This window comes from Macaca nemestrina, chromosome 6, assembly GCF_043159975.1.
Source record: "Macaca nemestrina isolate mMacNem1 chromosome 6, mMacNem.hap1, whole genome shotgun sequence".
Classification (NCBI taxonomy): Eukaryota; Metazoa; Chordata; class Mammalia; order Primates; family Cercopithecidae; genus Macaca; species Macaca nemestrina.
This window is the reverse complement of record NC_092130.1, coordinates 50,861,333-50,881,240: the sequence shown is the minus strand read 5'-3', so window position 1 is coordinate 50,881,240 and position 19,908 is coordinate 50,861,333. Positions and strand designations below refer to the sequence as shown.

Sequence of the window (19,908 nt, the reverse complement as noted above, 5' to 3'; positions counted from 1 at the left end):
CCTCTTGCATCATGATATGATGTATTATATATTTAGAAAAACCACCCCAAATCTCTTTCCCCCTACATCTGAATATACTTTTCACTTAGTGATTCTTGACCCTAAGGTGAAGATTTGATTTTATGTGGTTCTTTAATTTTTTGCATTGCCATTTTATTCAGTATCATCTGTTTCAGGTGTTTCTTTCTCTTTTTGTTTGCTGGCAAATGCAGTTGAAGAATAGAATTATTCAGTGTTTAATATAACTCCCCAGACTTCTTGCTCACTGCTCCTGGGACCCTTATCACATTACAGAGGTGATATGTTTTATCCACTTCTGTGCCTTTCAAGTAGAAGCCTATTTTATTTATCTCTGTTGTATCCTTTCCCTTATTTAGTACATGGCATATTAGAGACACTTAATGTATCCCACAGTGTTCAGTTGTATAGGCCGTACACTACACAACAGTAGAGGAAGCCATTTATGTTGTGTATAATAAATGTGTCCATAGAATTATGCAGTATACAACTTCTACCACTAGGGATGGTATTCTTGTAAATGATCTCTATACTTTCCTATGCAGAGAAATGATATTTTGTCATTTATTTATAATAATAATGCTAGAAAACCTTTCCATTCATCTCCATCTATAGTTATATTGAGACTCTGAATATGTTTTGCTGCCAGGAGAAATTATTTTCCTTTATCATTAGGATATTATTTGTTTTGAGTCACAGAGACCAACTTTGCCTAAGTTGAGCAACAGAAGAAACAGTTGGCTTACTTTGATTCTACATTTTCAGAATCAAAGGAAGAACTGAAGAATCAGGCATCAGGAAAGATAGCAAAGAGGAAAGCTCTAGGCATCTCATCTACTGAGTTTTGATGATTCAGAGCCATTCATATTTTACTATATTATCTCTTTTCCATCCTCTGAAAACATGGGTTTCAGTGTGGGGGGATAATCCTATGATTGGAAGCTGATGACTAGAATACACTGACCAGAAAATATGATGCAATAGAAGGTGATTTCCCAGTGGAAAGATGCTAGGGAGTAGAGTTGGGGAAGGATAGGATTTACCTCAGTACTATGAAGGAACCATTTGGCTTTGTAAAAACCTTCCCTTATAACCCTGGGAATAAATGTTCTGATTGAGAGCAGTCTTATCTTGCCCAGACTTACAAGGTTTCCTGTTTTGTATCTTGTATATTGAAGGGAATGATGACTGCTTGGAAAAAGTAGTTGCATGCTGTTTACCATGGGAAAAGTTTAGGGTAGGGCAGCTATAGTGGTTATGTTTTATGAGATAAAATTTGGATGTATCTTCTCTCGTTTATCTAGAGTTTTCCTTCTAGTTTTGGTACATATTTTCAGAAAGATATATATATTTACAATAAAAGGTATAAATATTAAAACTCCCAATACTGACAATCAAATTATTTACTTCATCAAAATTACTTTGCTTTCTTTCCTATTTACTTAAATAATTTACCAAAAAATGCATCTACTTTTCAACATCCATTCAGTTGGGTCAGTAGACTTTTAAGGAGTATGCAAGCAACCTAATAGGATTATATCATCTGTATACAAAAAAAGTTAAGATTAGTGTACCAAGTGCTGGCAGCCATCTTTAAATGATCAAGAATGGATTAACTAGGGTTTTTTGTTTTTTTTTGTTTTTTTGTTTTTTTTTCCAGTTTAAGAAGGAGTTTCACTCTCGTTGTCCAGGCTGGGGTGCAATGGCATGATCTCGGCTCACCACAACTTCTGCCTCCTGGGTTCAAGTGATTCTCCTGCCTGAGCCTCTCGAGTAGCTGAGATTACAGGGATGCACCACCAGGCCTGGCTAATTTTTCGTATTTTTTTTTTTTAGTAGAGACAGGGATTCTCCATGTTGGTCAGGCTCATCTTGAACTTCCTACCTCAGGTGATTCGCCCACCTCGGTCTCCCAAAGTGCTGGAATTACAGGCATGAGCCAATGCACCCAGCCTGGATTAACTAGTTTTTGGATTTAGTAGAATACAAAAATAATAGCATATTTGAGAAAAACATTAAAATTTATACAAACTGGTAAAAACATGTTATACTATTTCTGTTGTCTGGAAATATACTGTAATTGGTAGACAGCACAGTGTAACATTACATTATGTCTACTGTGTTTTAGGGATAACCTACTCCCTCTCCAGTATAATGAAGTGAGTTTTGCAGTGGGCAGCAGGCCCTCTTTAGAGCAAAGGTTTCTCTCGATGCATTATAAAGGCAAACAGAGGTAGGGGAAGCATGGTCACTAAAACAAACTAAAGCCAGGTATTTGAGTGTGGAGTTAATTAAGTGAGGAAAGAGAGAAGAGATAACATGCAAGAGGGCCTGCGTCTTTGCCTTGCTTGAGTCCTAATGAAATACTGGAGAAGTGTTCTCAGCTAAGAGAACCACAGGACTAATACATTTTCCACTATACTTCATGAAGCAATTCATGTGATAACCTATCATATTTGAATTATTTTTGTTATTTATAACTAGAGAATGGTAAATGTATTCCTAAATTTTGGGTGTGATTTAAACAAATTAAGTTTGTATTAAGTTCAATTTGTGCCTTGTATTGAAAAGATATTATTTAAGATTATTGTTTATCTTCTCTATTTTAGCTCTGCCTTTTCCACATTACTCTCATAATTGAGTCTATATTTGTTTCATATAGCCATCTCCTTCAGAATTTGTCAGGAGAAATAGAGAACAATTTTAATAATATTGATATTAATATACTTCATCCCTATCTTATACTCATGGCTAGCAACAATTATTTTTTTCTATCTCCAACCATTTGCAAGAAAATAACAATTTGTAGTAATCACTAATTTTTTACAATAATTTATAAGTAAAATAATCCCCAGTTGTTGAAAGACATTTTTGAAAAACTATTAAATATCAACTGAACATCTTATTGAGGCAGGTCCGCAGTCTTTTAAAGCATTTGGTGAAAGTAGCTGCATGATGTAAAATGTAATAATAAAATAAGGCATATATGGCTTGTTTCTATATATATTTAGACCTAATGCTAACAATAAACTAATGTATTATTTTACTACACTTCATTCCTATATGATAGGTCACAGATTAAGTCCAGTTCTTTTAATTATGTGATAATCTGGCTGTCTAGATAATCAGAAAATGTTCCCATTATGAAGATCCATAAACCATAGCAAAAAATACAATAAGCATACTTTTACATGCACAGATGAGCCAAAAACAAAGCAAGTTCTGGCAAAAAGTTTAGTAAGCATCTAAAGTAATGTGGTAGCTTCCCTGAGGGAGTTTTTTGAACTAAACAAATCTAGGTTTTTATGTTTTAATGAGTCTGTGCGAAGTAGGGAAGTGGAACTGAAATGATTACACACAACTAGAATTTGTAGATACTTAGATCCTTAATAAAAGTATGCACTGTTAAAAGTTCTGCCAGCAAGCACAGGTTGTGAACAAGGAAACATTCTGCCTCATCCATGACCCCAGGTTAGGACAAAAATGCTTCCTCCGGGTATTCATTACCATGAATTTGATTCAAAAATTGAAGCACTTAGTGAAAGTATATGCAAAACTGCTCTGAAGGGACTCTCTCTCAACTTACATCATGAGGCAACCACAATTAACATCCCACTGACTGAGTTCATAATAGAATTCCAAAATGACCAGTGACAACATATTCCATTTTAAGAACCCAGAGGCATATTAAAGAATAATAATTTGTAAAAAGTACTAACAGGGATTATAAATCCAGCATGTCCACCTAATTAAAAACAATAAAAAATTTCAAAATATGAGAATAAGGTGTTTTTTGGGGGAAAAACAGTTTATCTGAAAATTGATGAAAATAAATGTTCTCGGGAAGAAATATGGAATATGGTACTTAAAATTTCAATTTCTAAATTGAAAAGCATATTAGATCCAGCTGAAGAGAGCATTAGTGGATTGGATGATAGATCTGAGGGATTCTCCCAGCAGGCTACATAGAGTGGTTGAGAGATGGAAATACACAAAGGTGCCTGAGCGTTACAGACATCAGAATGAGAACTATAATATTCCTAAAGAAGTTCTAGGAAAAGAGAATGGAATGTCAGAGGGATTAACTAAATAGATAATGGCAAGAATTTTTAAGTATTCATGGATCTTTAACTTGAAAATATACCAAGTACCAAAGAAGATAAATAAAAACAAAATCAGTACCTTGACTCATCTTCGTGGGACTGTAGAATTATAAAGACAGAAATAGTGTTAAAAATTAAGCAGAAAGCAATGCATGAAAAAAGGGCAAAAACTGTAATCAGAGACTTCTAATCAATATTTATGAATGCTAGAATAAAATGAAATGGTATCTTCAGTGTTTGAGAGTCAATAAAGTTGACTTTATAACAACTCAGTTACTGTTCAGTTATGAATAAATGCTAAATAATAAAAATGAAAGCAAAAGAAAATAACTAGGAAAGTTTACCATTCATAGATAGATCCTCATTGAAAGAGATACTGAAGAATGTACTTAAAAAGAATAGTGAGATGTCTAGAAAGTAAAGATAAAAGATATAACTGAGAAAAAAAATTGCTTAATAAAAAGGCAAATTGTTGCATAAACCCTGATGGTTTTTAAAAGCAACTGTCAAATTTTAGATTTGAAAAATCAAGATGGAACCATAATTTCAGATTAAAAACACATGAAAAATTGAAGGGAGAGATTGGATTAAAAGAATGTTATGTTCTTGCTTTTTTCAGGAGGAAGAGCTTTACACATTGTAAGGATATGTGGTAGGCAGGAAAAGTAACATTCCCTGCAAAGATGTTTATGCTCTAATTTCCAGAACCTGAAAATATGTTATCCTGTATGGAAGAAATGACTGTACAGATGTGATTATATTAAGGATCTTGAGGTGGTGAGATTATCCTGGTGTGAGGAAAAGAGAGAGGAGAGTCAGAGAGGGTCATATGATGATGGAAGCAGGGGGCAGGGTGATGGAATTGTTGGCCTTCAAAATAGAAGGAGGCCCTGAGTCAAGAAACCTGGGTAGCCTCTGGAAGCTAGCGAAGGCAAGGAAACATATTCTCATCTAGAGCTTTCAGAGGGAACATGATACTGCTAACACATTGATTTTAGTGCAATAAAGCCCATTTCAAACTTCTGGCCTTCAGACTCTAAGTTGAAGTTTTGTGTGGTTTTAAGCCACCAAATTTATGGAACTTTTACAGCAGCCATAGAGAACACATATATCCTACTTTAAAATGTAAAAGGAATCACACATCAACCACAATTTAATGTTACTTCCAAAGTAGCCAAAAAAAAAGTGAGTGAAAAATAAAAGGAAGAAAGAGAAAAAGAAGAACAAAGAAATAGAACTTGGTAAATAGAAATCATAAATAATAGAAATCCAAAGATATCAACAAGAAAATAGAAAAGGATTAAATTCATTTATAAAGATATTATATAACTAGCTTTTAAAATTTTCGCTATGTACTCTTTATAAGAGACTCAGAGAAAATGGATGTTAACAACAAAATGAAAGCGATAGGACAAGCAAATACTAATGCAATACTGTATATTAATATTTGTTAGTATCAGACACAATCCACCTTAGCAAAGTAAACATATGGATTTTACATGATAATAAAAATAATAGTTCAAAATAAACAAACTTAGAGACTGAGTTTAGAGTACTTAATAAACAATAAACTTTGAGATAAACAAAGCAAAAATTAGAATCACAGGGAAACATCAAAAAAATTATAACCACAATGGAATTTTAACAGTCTTTTCTCGGTACCATGTAAAAATCAATCCAGAATTGATTATTCTATGTAACAATTGTATATCAGAGCTTTTAAGAGCTAGATGGAACTGCACTCCAAAAAAAAAATATACATTTCTAATATACAAGGAACATTTACGAACACACATACACACACACATATATATATACACATATATAGATATATGTATGTATTAAATCACAAATGCTGCTAATGAGCCAAGCAAGATGTGAACTGAAAGCTAACCATTATCAAGATCAACATAGACTTCATTGGTGAATAGGCAAAAGTATTGTGCTTTAATTTTAAAAGTCTTTTTTTTTTATCATTTAGATACAGCTTTCAGATCCTGTAACAAACAGAGGAAATTTTTTTTAAAAGATAATTTTACTTTCTCATTTATGTACACACAAAAGACCTATTGTAATATTGTTTGTGATAGTAAAAATTGTATAGAACCTAAAAGCTTATTGCTAAGAAGTTGCTTATATTATGATACACTAATAGCAGCAATAAAATAATCCCCAACAAAACATCACAACTAACTTTTGAGAGCTTACTTTGTGTGTGGCATTGTTTTAAATACCTTATATGTGTTAACTCATTCCCCTTGCACAGTGACCTAGGTTTTTAAGGTTTTATGTATGTTAAATCATTTAAATTGAAGAATAAACCTAGGTGGTAGATATTATTACTATCTTTATCTTTTTGATGAGGTGACAGAGGCACAACAAGGCTAAATAAGTTGCCTAAGTTCACGTAGCTAGTAAGAGGTAGATTAAAAGTTTTGCTTTCATACACTCTGCCTCCAAATCTCATAACTTTTATTAAGATATATTAAATTACGTTCTATGAAATCCTAAATAATTGATAACAAAAGTGAAGCATTCTTAGGAATGCTAGGATATAGTTTCAGATAAAGAGTAAAAATTATAAAATATTATACATAGTTAGATCCCATTTATGTAAAATAATAATTTCCTTATACCATTAATAAAATGATTATCAGTCTTTTAAAAATTTTGCCAGTCTTATGACATAAAATATTATGTTGTTTTAAGTTGTATTTCTAACATTTAAATCTTCTATCGGGAAATAATTTTTGTGTTACATGAAGTAGGTGTCTTCCAGTAATTTTTCAAATGGAAAGCCTTGTCCCAATACCAGATACTATTTTTTGTAATAAAATAATAGAATACTGTAAAATTCAAAACAAGATGGGATCTTACTTTTGAAATATTGTCCATAATATGGGAACTGTCTAATGTCTGAGGATTAATTATATCATGTACAAATGTGCTATAAAATTTAATCTTCCATATCTTAGAATTAAAAATCTTATTCACAATTTTATTAGATTCTTGGAGATAACAGATGTGTTTCAATTACTCATATAACTATTAAAAATGAGTCACATGATGTTTTGTTTGTAGAAAATAATTTATCTTTATTTCAGTTTTCTATTTTTCTTTCTAGGAAAGATTTCTGTGTGCACAAAGATGAACCATGTGATACTGTTGGTAAGTATAAAAATTCTCACACTTTTGGAGTTCTGGAGAACTTGAACACATCACTTGTTTAAGTATATGAAATTATTTGTGTTCTGGTTATAAAGGAATAACTTCAAAATGTCAGACATACATATTTTCTACCTATATGTTTAATCGTTTGTCAGCACTTCAGTTATTAATTAAATAGCTTAAAGACACATGTATCAACTATATGTAGGAGATAATCTTTAAGTGATGCTTTGAGGCTATAATCAGTCTTTTTTTGTTATTTTCTCAGAGATACACATGAGTTTGATAAAATTTTATTATTATTAATAACCCAAGACAAAATATATTAATGACATTGTGATTGACTAATTTGCAGGATAACAGATTGTTTTTTATGTGTGTTTAAAAATCTTTGCAGACTGTGTCAAAATAAACTGCTGATTCAGTATGATTCTTCTTATGTAAAGTGGCAAATTTTTCACCATTTGTATTAGATATCTAAAGTGCCTAAAACAGAACCATATAGCCAACAGAATTCATGAAACCACTGTTCTAATTTTGAGAGAATGGCCACATATATTTTCATGTTTTAAAATGTATCCATATAAATATAAATGTATCTATCCAAAGATACCCCAATCTCTCTCTCTCTCTTTCTCTCTCTCTCTCTATATATATATATATTTAATTTTAAGTTATGTAGCTGTGTGTAACAATATATTATTGGTAAGGTATATTTAAGAGTTGTAATCTAATTTTGGCGTATCGTGTAGGGTTCATTTCTATAAGATGAGCAATATTTTAACTTGACCATTTTGTTGTGTCATTTGTTTTTTATAAAGTGAACAATAATAAACAATAAATAGACAATAAATAAAAGGGGGCAGAAACAGAACATAGGGATATTAGTATTTTAAAAGATAATTCTAACCAGTTCCATTAACCTAATTTTTCATCAACCTCCTCATATGTTTAACATCTTGGATAATATAAGGATTTTTGACATGTATTATTCATAAAACTTACGATGATGATGGAATCAAGGGAATATTTGGTTCAGAAGGAGCTGTCAGCATAAAAAGAGCTGGGCACCTAAGGAAAAGTGGAATTGATGTAGGGACCATCTTCCTACTGTTGACTCTCTTGCCTGCTTCCCCTCCAGTTTTCTTCTTTTCCTGTCTGAATCTCCAGAAATTAAAACTTAGTATCTAGTTTTTGTTACCCTAACCATGGAAGCTTTTGATTACCAGTAAAACTTGTCTCAAAATAACAACCTTTTCTTTCATGCAAGCAGCAATGTTGCCCCCATTTATTATTATTAAAGCCTTCTTTAATAGGGACAGCTCACATCTTGCCTTGCTCGAGTACATGTGAGAAATCAGCAACTCAGGTGACACCTTCCATAGCTATACACACGAACTGACTCTTTATAGCCTGTAAGCAGCTACTAATAAGAACCAATTTCTGTTTTGATAACAACAGAATTTCACATCTTGCTAAATCTGCTAATTCAAAATTGTTTGTATATTTGTGATATGGTATATGTAAATTTTATTTTCTAATTTAAAACACATTTGTGTAATTGAGTACCTCAGTGTGTTCTGATAATCAGAGTATGTAAGATTTGGCAGGAAAGCAATTTATTGAGTCTTTGGCTCTATTCGTCCTGTTCATTAAGATCTTCAAAAAAATCAGTTTAAAATATTATAGCATAGGGTGTGAAAATTCCAGTGCCCTTCCTGAATTTTGTTTTGCTGATTCCTTAGGTTGTCATCGGCACCTCTGGCATCACTAAAGCCTAGTTCTCTCTTCGTATCTTATGGCAGATTTTTTTCCTTTAGCCCAAATATAGATGGGATCTTTCCCTATGTAGTCTTGAGCAGAGTGAAAATATGAAATATTTCTTCAAGACAGATAAAATGAAAACTTATAGCAACCAAGTCAAAGTAATCTGTTTTACCCAAACCCCACGAAAACCTTCTTGTCACACTACCTATGCCTATGTATAGAGTCATATACAGTCAGCCTTCTGTATCATGGACTCCAACCACTTGTGGTACAAAAATATTTTGTCTAAATAAAAATATGAAGTAAAATGCAGCAATAACAAAAATACGAATTAAAAATAATGCAGTATAACCACTATTTACATAGCGCTTACCTTGTAAGTGCTAAGTATTATATTAGGTATTAAAGGTAATCTCGAGATGATTCAGATTATAGGAGAGGATGTGTATAGGTTATAATCAAATACCACCCCATCATATAAAAGGAATTGAGCTTTCATGGATTTTGTTATCTGCAAAGAGTCTTGGAACTAATCCCTCATGGATACAAAGGGACAACTATATTAATAAGATTTATAAAGACATTTGTGAGACATAGACACTGTGATTGCCACCTCATCATCCATGCATCTACCACTGTGTAGCTGCAATGCTATGTTAGGAAAGGATAGCCCTGGGGGTTGGGTCATGATTTGTCTGGGCCTATCATGGGGATTGTTTCAGGACCATAGGCCTAAGCCAGTCAGCCCATGCCATTGCCCAAGTGGAGACATATGATCTGTTCCCTGTATTTGCCTCATGAAGCTGAAAAAGGTAGCATTTTTGATGGTTAGAGCTTGATCATTTATGCCTCCACTGGATATAAATAAGGAAGGATGCAACCCTTATCACTGTAATCAGGAAGGAAACCATCCTTGTGATGAACCTGACATCACATACTGCAGAATGAAGAGATGGAAAGTATCTTTCTCTTGGATAACATTGTTGAATCCTCCAATCCTGGAGCCCGGTCTAATGTTTGGGTTTCTGAATATGTGAGTCAGTATATCCTTATTACTAAGCCAGTTTAAGACTTTTACATTCCTTGTAGCCTAAGGCATAAAAATCTTCCCTGATGTTCATATTTTCATTTACAGGGCAAGAAAAATATGGGGCAATATTAATAACCTCTACTCTTATTAAGAGCAAATGCTGGTAAACTGCTCTGTGACTTCTTAAAAAATTAAATGAGCATGTATATAGCTTATCAATCATCTTAATAGCTATCAATCTCTAGTAAAACAAAGCTGAAGTGATTTAGGGTTAACATCAATAAAAGGTTTATGCATACACATTTTAAAATCTCTTCATATAATCCAAAGGGATATATTTTTTGGTAGATGCTTTTAAGTCATTGTATACTTCTTTTCCCTTTTATCTATAACCAATGTGAAGTCAGCCATTTTACTTTTAATACTATAATGAAAATATGGAGAGAAGAAAGAGAAAGGAAAGAAGTGGATTTAGTATTTATTAGTTTGGATCATGTAGGGTTGAATGATGACTTTAAGATGCTTCTCCCTACTCTCCTAGGTATAGTAAGAGGAAAGAACAGCACTTAGAGGATTTGAATGTATATTATTAATGTGAGTTATAAATGGAGAGGAATGCTTGTATTTTCAAAGCAATGGTAAGATTTATGCTTTGCATTGTAATGCAAACAGTATTTTCATGGACATTGTCTCATTTAATTCCATCAAAATCTGAACTCTCTAGTTTTGTTATCATTATTATTTTACAGATGAAGAAAGCCCTGAAAAACAAACGGATCATAGATTTTGAAGTCAGATATCCAGATTTAAATCAAGTCTATGCTACTTATTAACTATGTGAATGCGGGCACACTAACACCTTGAAAGCTTGGATTCCTCACCTTTAAAATAGAGGCTACATCTTCTGTCTCACAGAATGTTGTGAAACTGTGACAGTTGCAAAGCAGCTAGTTAATTGGCATTTCATCTGCACCAGTTTCTATCACATCCTCTTATTCCCCGTGGAGAGGTTACAGATTTGCCCAGAATCACTGATAGTAAATGGTAGTGCTAGACTCTACCTCAGATCTTCTGACTGTACTGTCACCTCTCTTTTATAACATAATTCATTTTTATGCCATAGATAAAAATACAACTAGAAAACTGAATGTGAGAAAAAATGTCTTCAGATGAAGATACAGAATTAAATTGGAAATGACAAACACAAACTTTGAAATAATTTTATTTACCAGTATTTCAGCTTTAAAACAATAGGATATTGTGCTCATTTGCTGAGTCAAAATGTTTGTGCATTTTAAATAAGTTGGGCTATATTAATGTTATGGAATATTGTTAAGTAAGTGTTTTCGTTGATAAATTATAGTTATTTACTAAGCTTATATTTGAAAAGCTACATAGGGGATAAAAAGTAAAAATAATTTTTACCACCTTCTCAATTACACATTTTTTTCCTGTTGATTTAGTTATGTAGATGGTTTGGTGGGTCAGTAGGTAGGTATGTAGATCATGGAAGAAAACACATGGTATTATATGTTTTAATCCATTAAAACATCAATTTTAAAACATGTGCATTTATCTTTTTTTTTTCTTTTGATTTTTCTGAGATGGAGTCTTGCTCTGTCGCCCAGGTTGGAGTGCAGTTGCGTGATCTTGGCTCACTGCAAGCTCCACCTCCCAAGTTCACGCCATTCGCCTGCCTCAGCCTCCCGAGTAGCTGGACTACAGGCACCTGCCACCATGCCTGGTTAATTTTTTGTATTTTTAGTAGAGACAGGGTTTCACCATGTTAGCCAGGCTGGTCTGGATCTCCTGATCTTGTGATCCGCCTGCCTTGGCCTCCCAAAGTGCTGGGATTACAGGCGTGTGTTTACCTTTTAAATCCCTGAAATTAGGATTCATTTTGCAATGAATGGCTTACCAGGGTTGTCATAGTTTAATTTAAAGTTTTTAAAATCTTACATTGAATGAACTATGGTAGTATATTTAAATTTTAAGGGAAATAAAGTGTATTTCATTATGCAAGTGGAACTATCTCTTTGCTGCTATTGCTTATGAAGTTGCCTTAATTTTTGTGGTAGGCAGAATAATGGTCCTTAAGAGCGTATTTGCCCCAGTCCCTGGAATTTATGAATATGTTAGGTTACAAAGCAACAAGGAATTAAGGTAGTAGATGGAATTAAGGCTGCCAGCCATCTGACCTTGAAATAGGGAGATTATCCTGTATTATCATGGTAGGCCCAATGTTGTCACAAGAGTTCTTAAAAGTGGGAGAGTGAGGCAGAAAAGTTCTGAGTCAGAGGGAGACGTGATTACTAAAGAAAGACAGAGATGCAGTATGAAAAGGATTCAGCTCATCATGGATGGTTTGAAGAATGAGGTTACTAGTGAGGAAATGTGAGCAGCTTCTAGAACATGCAAAAACAAGGAAATAGAATCTTCCCTGGAGCCTACAGAAGTGAACACAAACAGCCTTTTCAACACTTGATTTTAGCCAGTGAGGTCTGTGTCAAACTTCTAACCTAGAAAACTGCAAGAGAATAAATTTGGATAGCTTAAGCCACTGAATTTGCAATAATTTTTACAGGCAGCCATGGAAAACCAGTACACTTTCTAAGTAATATTGCCTCCATCATTTAGAGAAAGAATAAAGAAACTTAATGATTTCAAGTCTTTAAACTGTGGTATCAACAATTCTGTTTCTATGGTTAGTTTTGAGAACTGGTAAAAAGATTAGATAAAAAGTAGTAATTGGTACCATGATATAAAAATATTTATAAGGAGTAACAAACTCAGGTTCTGTTAACAAACATGATTAATTATAGTTAACCATTTCTAGCTGAGGGATTAGCCAAAATAACGACAACAAAAAATAGTCTGTATCTTCTTTTAACTATGAAATAAATTGAATCAGTTCTTTAAAATCTACCCACGGCTGAGCACAGTGACTCCTGCCTGTAATCCCAGCTCTTTGGGAGGCTGAGGTGGGCAGGTTTTTTGAGGCCAGGAGTTCGAAACAAGCCCGGGCAACATGGTGAATCCCCATCCCTACTACAAATATACAAAAAAAAAAAAAAATAGCTGGGCATGGTGGCACGCACTTGTAATCCCAGCTACTTTGGAGGCTGAGGCAGAAGAATTGCTTGAATCCAGAGGTGGAGGTTACAGTGAGCTGAGATGGCACCACTGCACTCCAGCCTGGGCAACAGTGAGGCCCTGTCTCAAAAAAACTTATAATAAAATAAAAATAAAATAAAATCTACCTACAAAAATACCAGGCTCTGATGATTTTGTAGATGATTTCTATGTTCCAAAGATGGATCATTTTAATGTTATACAAACTATTTTAGAAAATAGAAAATGGAGAGATTAAAACTATAGAAATGTCTTACTAAATCCTAAGAGGATAGGGTAAAACAGAAAAATGATAAGCCCTTCTTTATTAGGAAAGAAATGAAGAAAGTCAATTAAATATTAGCAGATATTATCTTACAATGAATTCATTTTTTAAATAACCAAGTATGGTTATTTTATTGCAGATTTATTCCAGAAATGCAAGGGTAGTTTAGCATTAGAACATCTTAAAATGTAACTACGTATTCCAATTAAAGATAAAAACCATATGATCATCTTGTTTGTATAAAGAAAATGCCTTTCATACAATTCAAAACACATTCATGATAAAAACTCTTGGCAAAGCAGGGAAAAGTAGGAACTTTATTAACCAGTAGAAATCACTTACAAAACAACTTGTAAATATCTTTCCTTTTAAACAGTGGAGCATTAAAAGCATTCCTTTTAGAATCAGAAACAAGGAAACAACTCTGCTACTACCACTTCTATTCGACAATGCACTGAAAATTTTAGGCATTACAATAAACTAGATAATACTATTATCTACATAAAGAATAAAACAGATTATGGAATTAAATTATGAGAAATAGTAGGAGAATTTAATTGGTAGTTAGATATCAAATCAATATGCAGTAACAAATTGCATTTTGTTTTAGTCATAGGCAGTAAGAAATTAAAACTTCTGTGTATTTTATGTAAAATATGAAATATATTGAAATATATCTAATGACAAGTATGTAAAACATATGGAGAATATTATAGACTATATTACAATTCAATAAAGAAGACCCAACTTGATGAAGAGATACACTCTACTCATAAGACTAAATATGATACAAATGTTCATTTCCCTCAAACCGATCTATTAATACAATGCATTCCATTAAAATTCTAACAAGAGTTTTGAAGGAACTAGACATGATGATTCTAAATGTATAGAGGAACATAGGTCTGAAAATTGCCAAGATATTGGTGAAGAAAGAATATGGGAAGGAGGGAAACCTGCGCTATCAGATACCAAGATATAGTACACAGTAAATATGAAAACGCAGTTGCCCGTATTTGGAAATTGATGTATACTGCAGATCACTGGGTAAGGCATAGTTCAATATGTGATGTTAAGATGGTTATTCACGTGAAAAAAAATTGAGATTAATTCTGTATGGTTTAAATTTGTAAAAACAGGAATCTATTTCTGAAGAAGAGACAGATTTCTTAAAGAGTACACAAAAATGTTAATCATACAGGAACTATATTAGTATTTAAAATTTATAAATATTAAAAGACAGTAATGAAAGTGAACAAAAGCAAGCTTCTATCAGGGAGAGGATACCATATTTCCTGGATTTTAAAGTATCTTCAATTTTCATTGATTTCAACACATACCCTTAGTTTATATATCACTAAATAAATAAGACAATGACCAATTTTAATTCTAAGAATTATTGATTTCAAGACATTACAATGTGAAATAAGGTGAATCTTAGAATTATTGATATATATTAATAGTATTTCCAATATGTGTAACCAACAAAGTATTAGAACCCAGAGTATAAAAACAAATTTTCTGAATCAGTAAGTAAGAAACAAACAGGGAAGTAGACATGCCAAATAGGGCAAAAGACTCTAAAGACCATTTTTGGAAGATAATACATCAAGGGTAAATTTAAAAAAATAAAATGGTAAGATGCCCAACTTCATTAGTAGTAAAGGAAATGAACATTCAGATCACAAGCAGATTTCTACCAGTGGGATTGATGAAATTAAAATCCTACATTATAAAGTGATGGCAAGTATGTGAATCCATGGAAACAATGTGCTTCAGGAGTGAATTTAAATTGATATAATCACTTTAGAGAACTTTGGGCAGTATTTAGTAAAACTGGCATTTGTACAACTTGACATCAATTAAATTCTTACAAATACACCTTAGAGAATCCTATGTGCATTAAAGACATGTTTACAATAGAAATGCAAACATATATCCAAGTCCAAAGTTTATCTTTTATTTTCTCTCAGGAATATAAAGCCCTTGAAACATTCTATATCCCCTGTCCTTATTGTAGGCTGTTACCATTTTTTTAAACAACTTATTTGATTTTTAAAACACACAAGATGTTATGGTTTTCTACAGTCAATGCTCAATTAGATTTATTCACATATTTATTATTTTATTGGCTTTTATTAGTTCTTCGTTCTTTCTTACAAACCAGTTCTCTCTCCTAATCTTACTTTCCTCCGATTGAAGCAATATTTATTAGAATTTCCCTTAGTAAAAGTCTACTGATGACACACACTTAAGTTTTTGTTAGTATGAAAATGTCTTAATTTTACTTCAATTCTTGAAAGATATTTTAAGTGAGTATAAAATCCCAGGATTCTGGATACCTGTTTGGTATTTTTGTTTTTTCAGCACATTTTGAAGATTTAGTTGACCTGTCCTTTGGCATCCATTGTTGCTCTTGAGGATTTAGCTATCAGTCTAACTTATTTTAATGCCATCTGTCCTACAAAAACAAAACAAAACAAAATAAAAACAGAGTCTAGGCTAAAAAGTAGACAGGTTTTCATGCTGTAAATTTTTTTTTTTACGGAGCAGATTGTTTTTCTTATCATTTTGTTGAGTTAATTATTTGTGTGGGAGGGTGGAGAAAGATGGTATCTTCTCCCACTCACTTTAATTAGAAGTTTCAGTTTGGAGATCTCACCTTGAACAGGCATTATCTTTGTTCCAGTGCAATGGCTAAGGCTGAATATTTTGGATCTGAGACTGGTAAATGCCTATAGGCAATCAGCACATCGGTGCCAGCTCAGAACTCTTCCCTGCTTTTCCTTCAGCCCATGGAAGGATTTCCTTTAAGAGTGAACTCAGCTATGCATTTAAGATGATTTTTGTTATTTTTACTCCATCATTTATATGTTCAGGTGATTTGCAACCAGACTTTTCTCACTGCTGAAAGTGGAATTTCAAGAAAAACTTTTAAAGTACTACTGTACTTTATGTGTGTATTTTAATACATACGTATGTTTATACATTTGTTTATACATCTTGCAGCAACACTTAGTCACGCAATCCAATTTGCTCAGCATTCACATGTGTTGTGACACTAACTTGGATAATTGGTTTTATAGTTAAGATGTCTCCACAAGTTTTTTTTAAAGAAATAGTCTTAGACACTTTGGGAGGCCAAGGCGGGTGGATCACGAGGTCAGGAGATCGAGACTATCCTGGCAAACACAGTGAAACCCTGTCTCTACTAAAAATACAAAAAAATTTAGCTGGGCGTGGTGGTGGGCGCCTGTAGTCCCAGCTACTCAGGAGGCTGAGGCAGGGGAATGGTATGAACCCAGGAGGCAGAGCTTGCAGTGAGCTGAGATTGTGCCACTACACTCCAGCATAGGTGACAGAGCAAGACTATGTCTCAAAAAAAAAAAAAAAAAAAAAAGTTTTAGAAACTGTTTTAGAGATGTTCAGATTGTATGCTACAAGGTAGTAATTATTAAACTTTTTGGTCTTTGTACTCCTTTACATTATTGAATTATTTAAGATCCCAAATAGATTTTTATGTAGGTTACATTTATCAATTATTGTTGTGTTAGAAATTAAAATAAATTCTAGAATCATTTTGATTCATTTAAAATTAATAAACTCATCAAATGTTAGCATAAAGGACATGCATTCATAATTTTTACAAAAATTAGCTATATTATCTAGAACAATAAAAATAGTGAGAAGACATGGCTTTGTTTTATATTTTTGAGAGTTTCTTTGTTTGGGTTCTAGAAGACAGCTGAATCTCATATCTCATATCTGCTTCTGCATAAGGTGTTTCTGTATGTTATTATGGTTGACCTGTATGAGGAAAATGTGACCTTACCCAGAATGTTGTTGAAAAATGGAGGACTATTTTCAGATTATTGTGCATTTTCTAAAACCCACGTCATAGTGTTTTAAAAGTTTGTGGAATGGGACAATGTAGAATCTGAAAGCACAGAATGAACTTTCACACTCTAGTATATTAATATCTATTGGTATATCTTATAATTTAAATGGATGTTTTAACCCTGCATGGCTTTTTAGTATCAATTATCTATTGATTGGAATATATTAGTTCACTGAATTAGGCAGATCTTCTAAATGTTGACGCATTTCACCCTACTATCTATCTACCTATCTATCTATCTATCTATCTAATCTAATCTTATCTATCTGTTAATATCACCACCTATATTATCAGAAAAGTCTTTAAGTTTTGAGAAGCTGTCAAGCTCATGGTGACAGATGAAAGTTTTCCAATATTCTAATTTTTCACTTGAAAACTTGAATTTTATTATTGGCAAAAGAAATAGTCATAATACCATAAGTTGGTTTTCATAGAGTGACAAGTTCACTTTGATCATTTTTAGGCAAGTATTGCTCAGATTTCCAAGTCTGAATACTGTTTGTCACTTATTCTTTCAATGAAAAAATGATGCTTCCTGAAAAGCACAGCCATCTCAGCTCATAACTGAAACAATTTCACAATACTTTTAACTGAGAGATCATATTTTAGTCTGCAACAGAAATGCTTTATCCATACTTGTTTTTTTGTTACACAAAAATATTTTAAAAATATATATACTCAAGTGTTCAGATTTGATAAAATGAATAAATGTTACTGCTACATCTGGAAATTTTGAAGTGAAATTGTCATGGTACCCCTCCTGGGAGTAAGTGACAGTGAATAAAATGACTGACATGAAATTGGTGCCACTGCCTTCACTAGGCAATTTTACCTACCATTACTTTGGCACCATCACTACAAATGTCAACACAGTTTTAACTTTCCATATACCTCTTGAAAAGGTCTTAGAGGACCCACTCAAAAGGTCTTATGGACTCCCAGGTTTCTGCATAACCCTCTTTGAGCAATTCTGCCATAAGCTGAGAATGATTGATAATCAATGGGGATAGTCAGTGTTTACGTGTGTGTGTGTGTGTGTACACACGTTTCATGAGACTTTTTAAGGACTTTAATGTATAGAAAATTGGAAAATACTTAAAGCTGGCAAAGATAAATGCTGATTGAATGAGTTTTCTGCTATGAATATTCCTCCAATACTTGTGGATAAGAGAGGCTGTGTATCCTCTACCACCAAGTTCCCAGCTCTGTGATGCTCTGACTCCCCCAGGCATTCTATGGAAACTTAGTTGCTTCAACATCCTAACTTTTTTTCTTCTGTCTTTGAGCAGTTTGGAATGATCCAGGTTATTCTTCTCTATGCTTCTGAATATTCTGATTTTATGTACTTGACATATTGTCAGGTATACAGACCACCCAGGAAGCAACTGCCAAAAAGAAGCATATCCATACACTAAAACATATTTAAATAGCCCTTTATGTCAACACTGTACTGTGAGAATCTCCAGACACTTCCCTTTCCAAACACCAGTACATTCTTCATACCACATTGCAGCAGAAGTAGTCATTTTTGCTGGGTGAGAAGAGGTTAAGCTCATTTTTAAGTAGCTTAATTTTTGTTAAACAGCAATTTGGCATTTTCTTTTGCATCATGGCACCTCAACCATAGAGAATCTCAGGGACTTAAAATACTTAAAGCAATTATTGAGGTCATCTTTTTACTTTAATACCTTTTATGATAGAACTATACTGTTTGTACTGAAAAGCCTTGTTAGTTCAATATGCAATATTTTGACATTTTTAAGCCTTTGGACTAGGCAAAGACTAGGTTAACTTTTGTCTACATGAATCTTAGTTTCTAAATGAATTAGTAGTGTAATTAAGTATTCATGGGAGTTCCAATACATTTATTGGGGATTTACTATATTCAAAGTCCAATGTCAAGCTCTATGATGGATTCAAGGTTGACAATCAGATTTTTGCCCACTCAGTCTAGTGGGACATATACTTTTGCAGAAGAAATTAGCAAGCATATTAGAAGCCTGTGCCAACCTTCAATGGGTAAAATTTTATAAAAACTATTTTTTGAAAATTTTTTGAATATTCAGAGGTCTTCACATTTATGAGAGATCTTTTGTGATAATGCGCTGCTCAGTGATTAACACAGGAAGCTTCAGATATGCAAATAGAATATATTCAGTGTGGTAGACAGAATTCTTAGTAATCCCAAGATTTCTGACCCCTAGCTATTCAATCAAATGCTAATCTAAGTACTGCTGTGAAGGAATTTTGCAGAGGTAATTAAAGTTTTTCAGTTTACCTTAAGACATGGAGATCTAACCAGGTGGAACTTTTTTGTTTGTTTGTTTTGGTTTGGGTTTTTTAGACAAAGTCTTGCTTTGTCACGCAGGCTGGAGTGCAGTGGCACAATCTCAGCTCACTGGAACCTCTCCCTCCCGGGTTCAAGCGATTCCCCTGCCTCAGCCTCCTCAATAGCTGGGATTACAGGCAGGTGCCACCATGCCCAACTAATTTTGTGTATTTTTAGTAGAGATGGGGTGCCAAGCGA

At 33.2% G+C, this 19,908-nt stretch overlaps 1 protein-coding gene across 2 annotated transcripts in view; it reads left to right on the top strand.

The window, feature by feature from the left end:
- The window catches only part of LOC105467210 (ADAM metallopeptidase with thrombospondin type 1 motif 19), a 282,043-nt gene that overhangs the window by 86,734 nt on the left and 175,401 nt on the right, over window positions 1-19,908 (top strand). For both annotated transcript variants that reach the window (XM_011716699.3, XM_024788331.2), the window contains exon 7: window positions 7,246-7,289. In XM_011716699.3, the coding sequence (XP_011715001.3) occupies window positions 7,246-7,289 (44 nt within the window). The remainder of the gene's footprint in view (window positions 1-7,245; window positions 7,290-19,908) is intronic.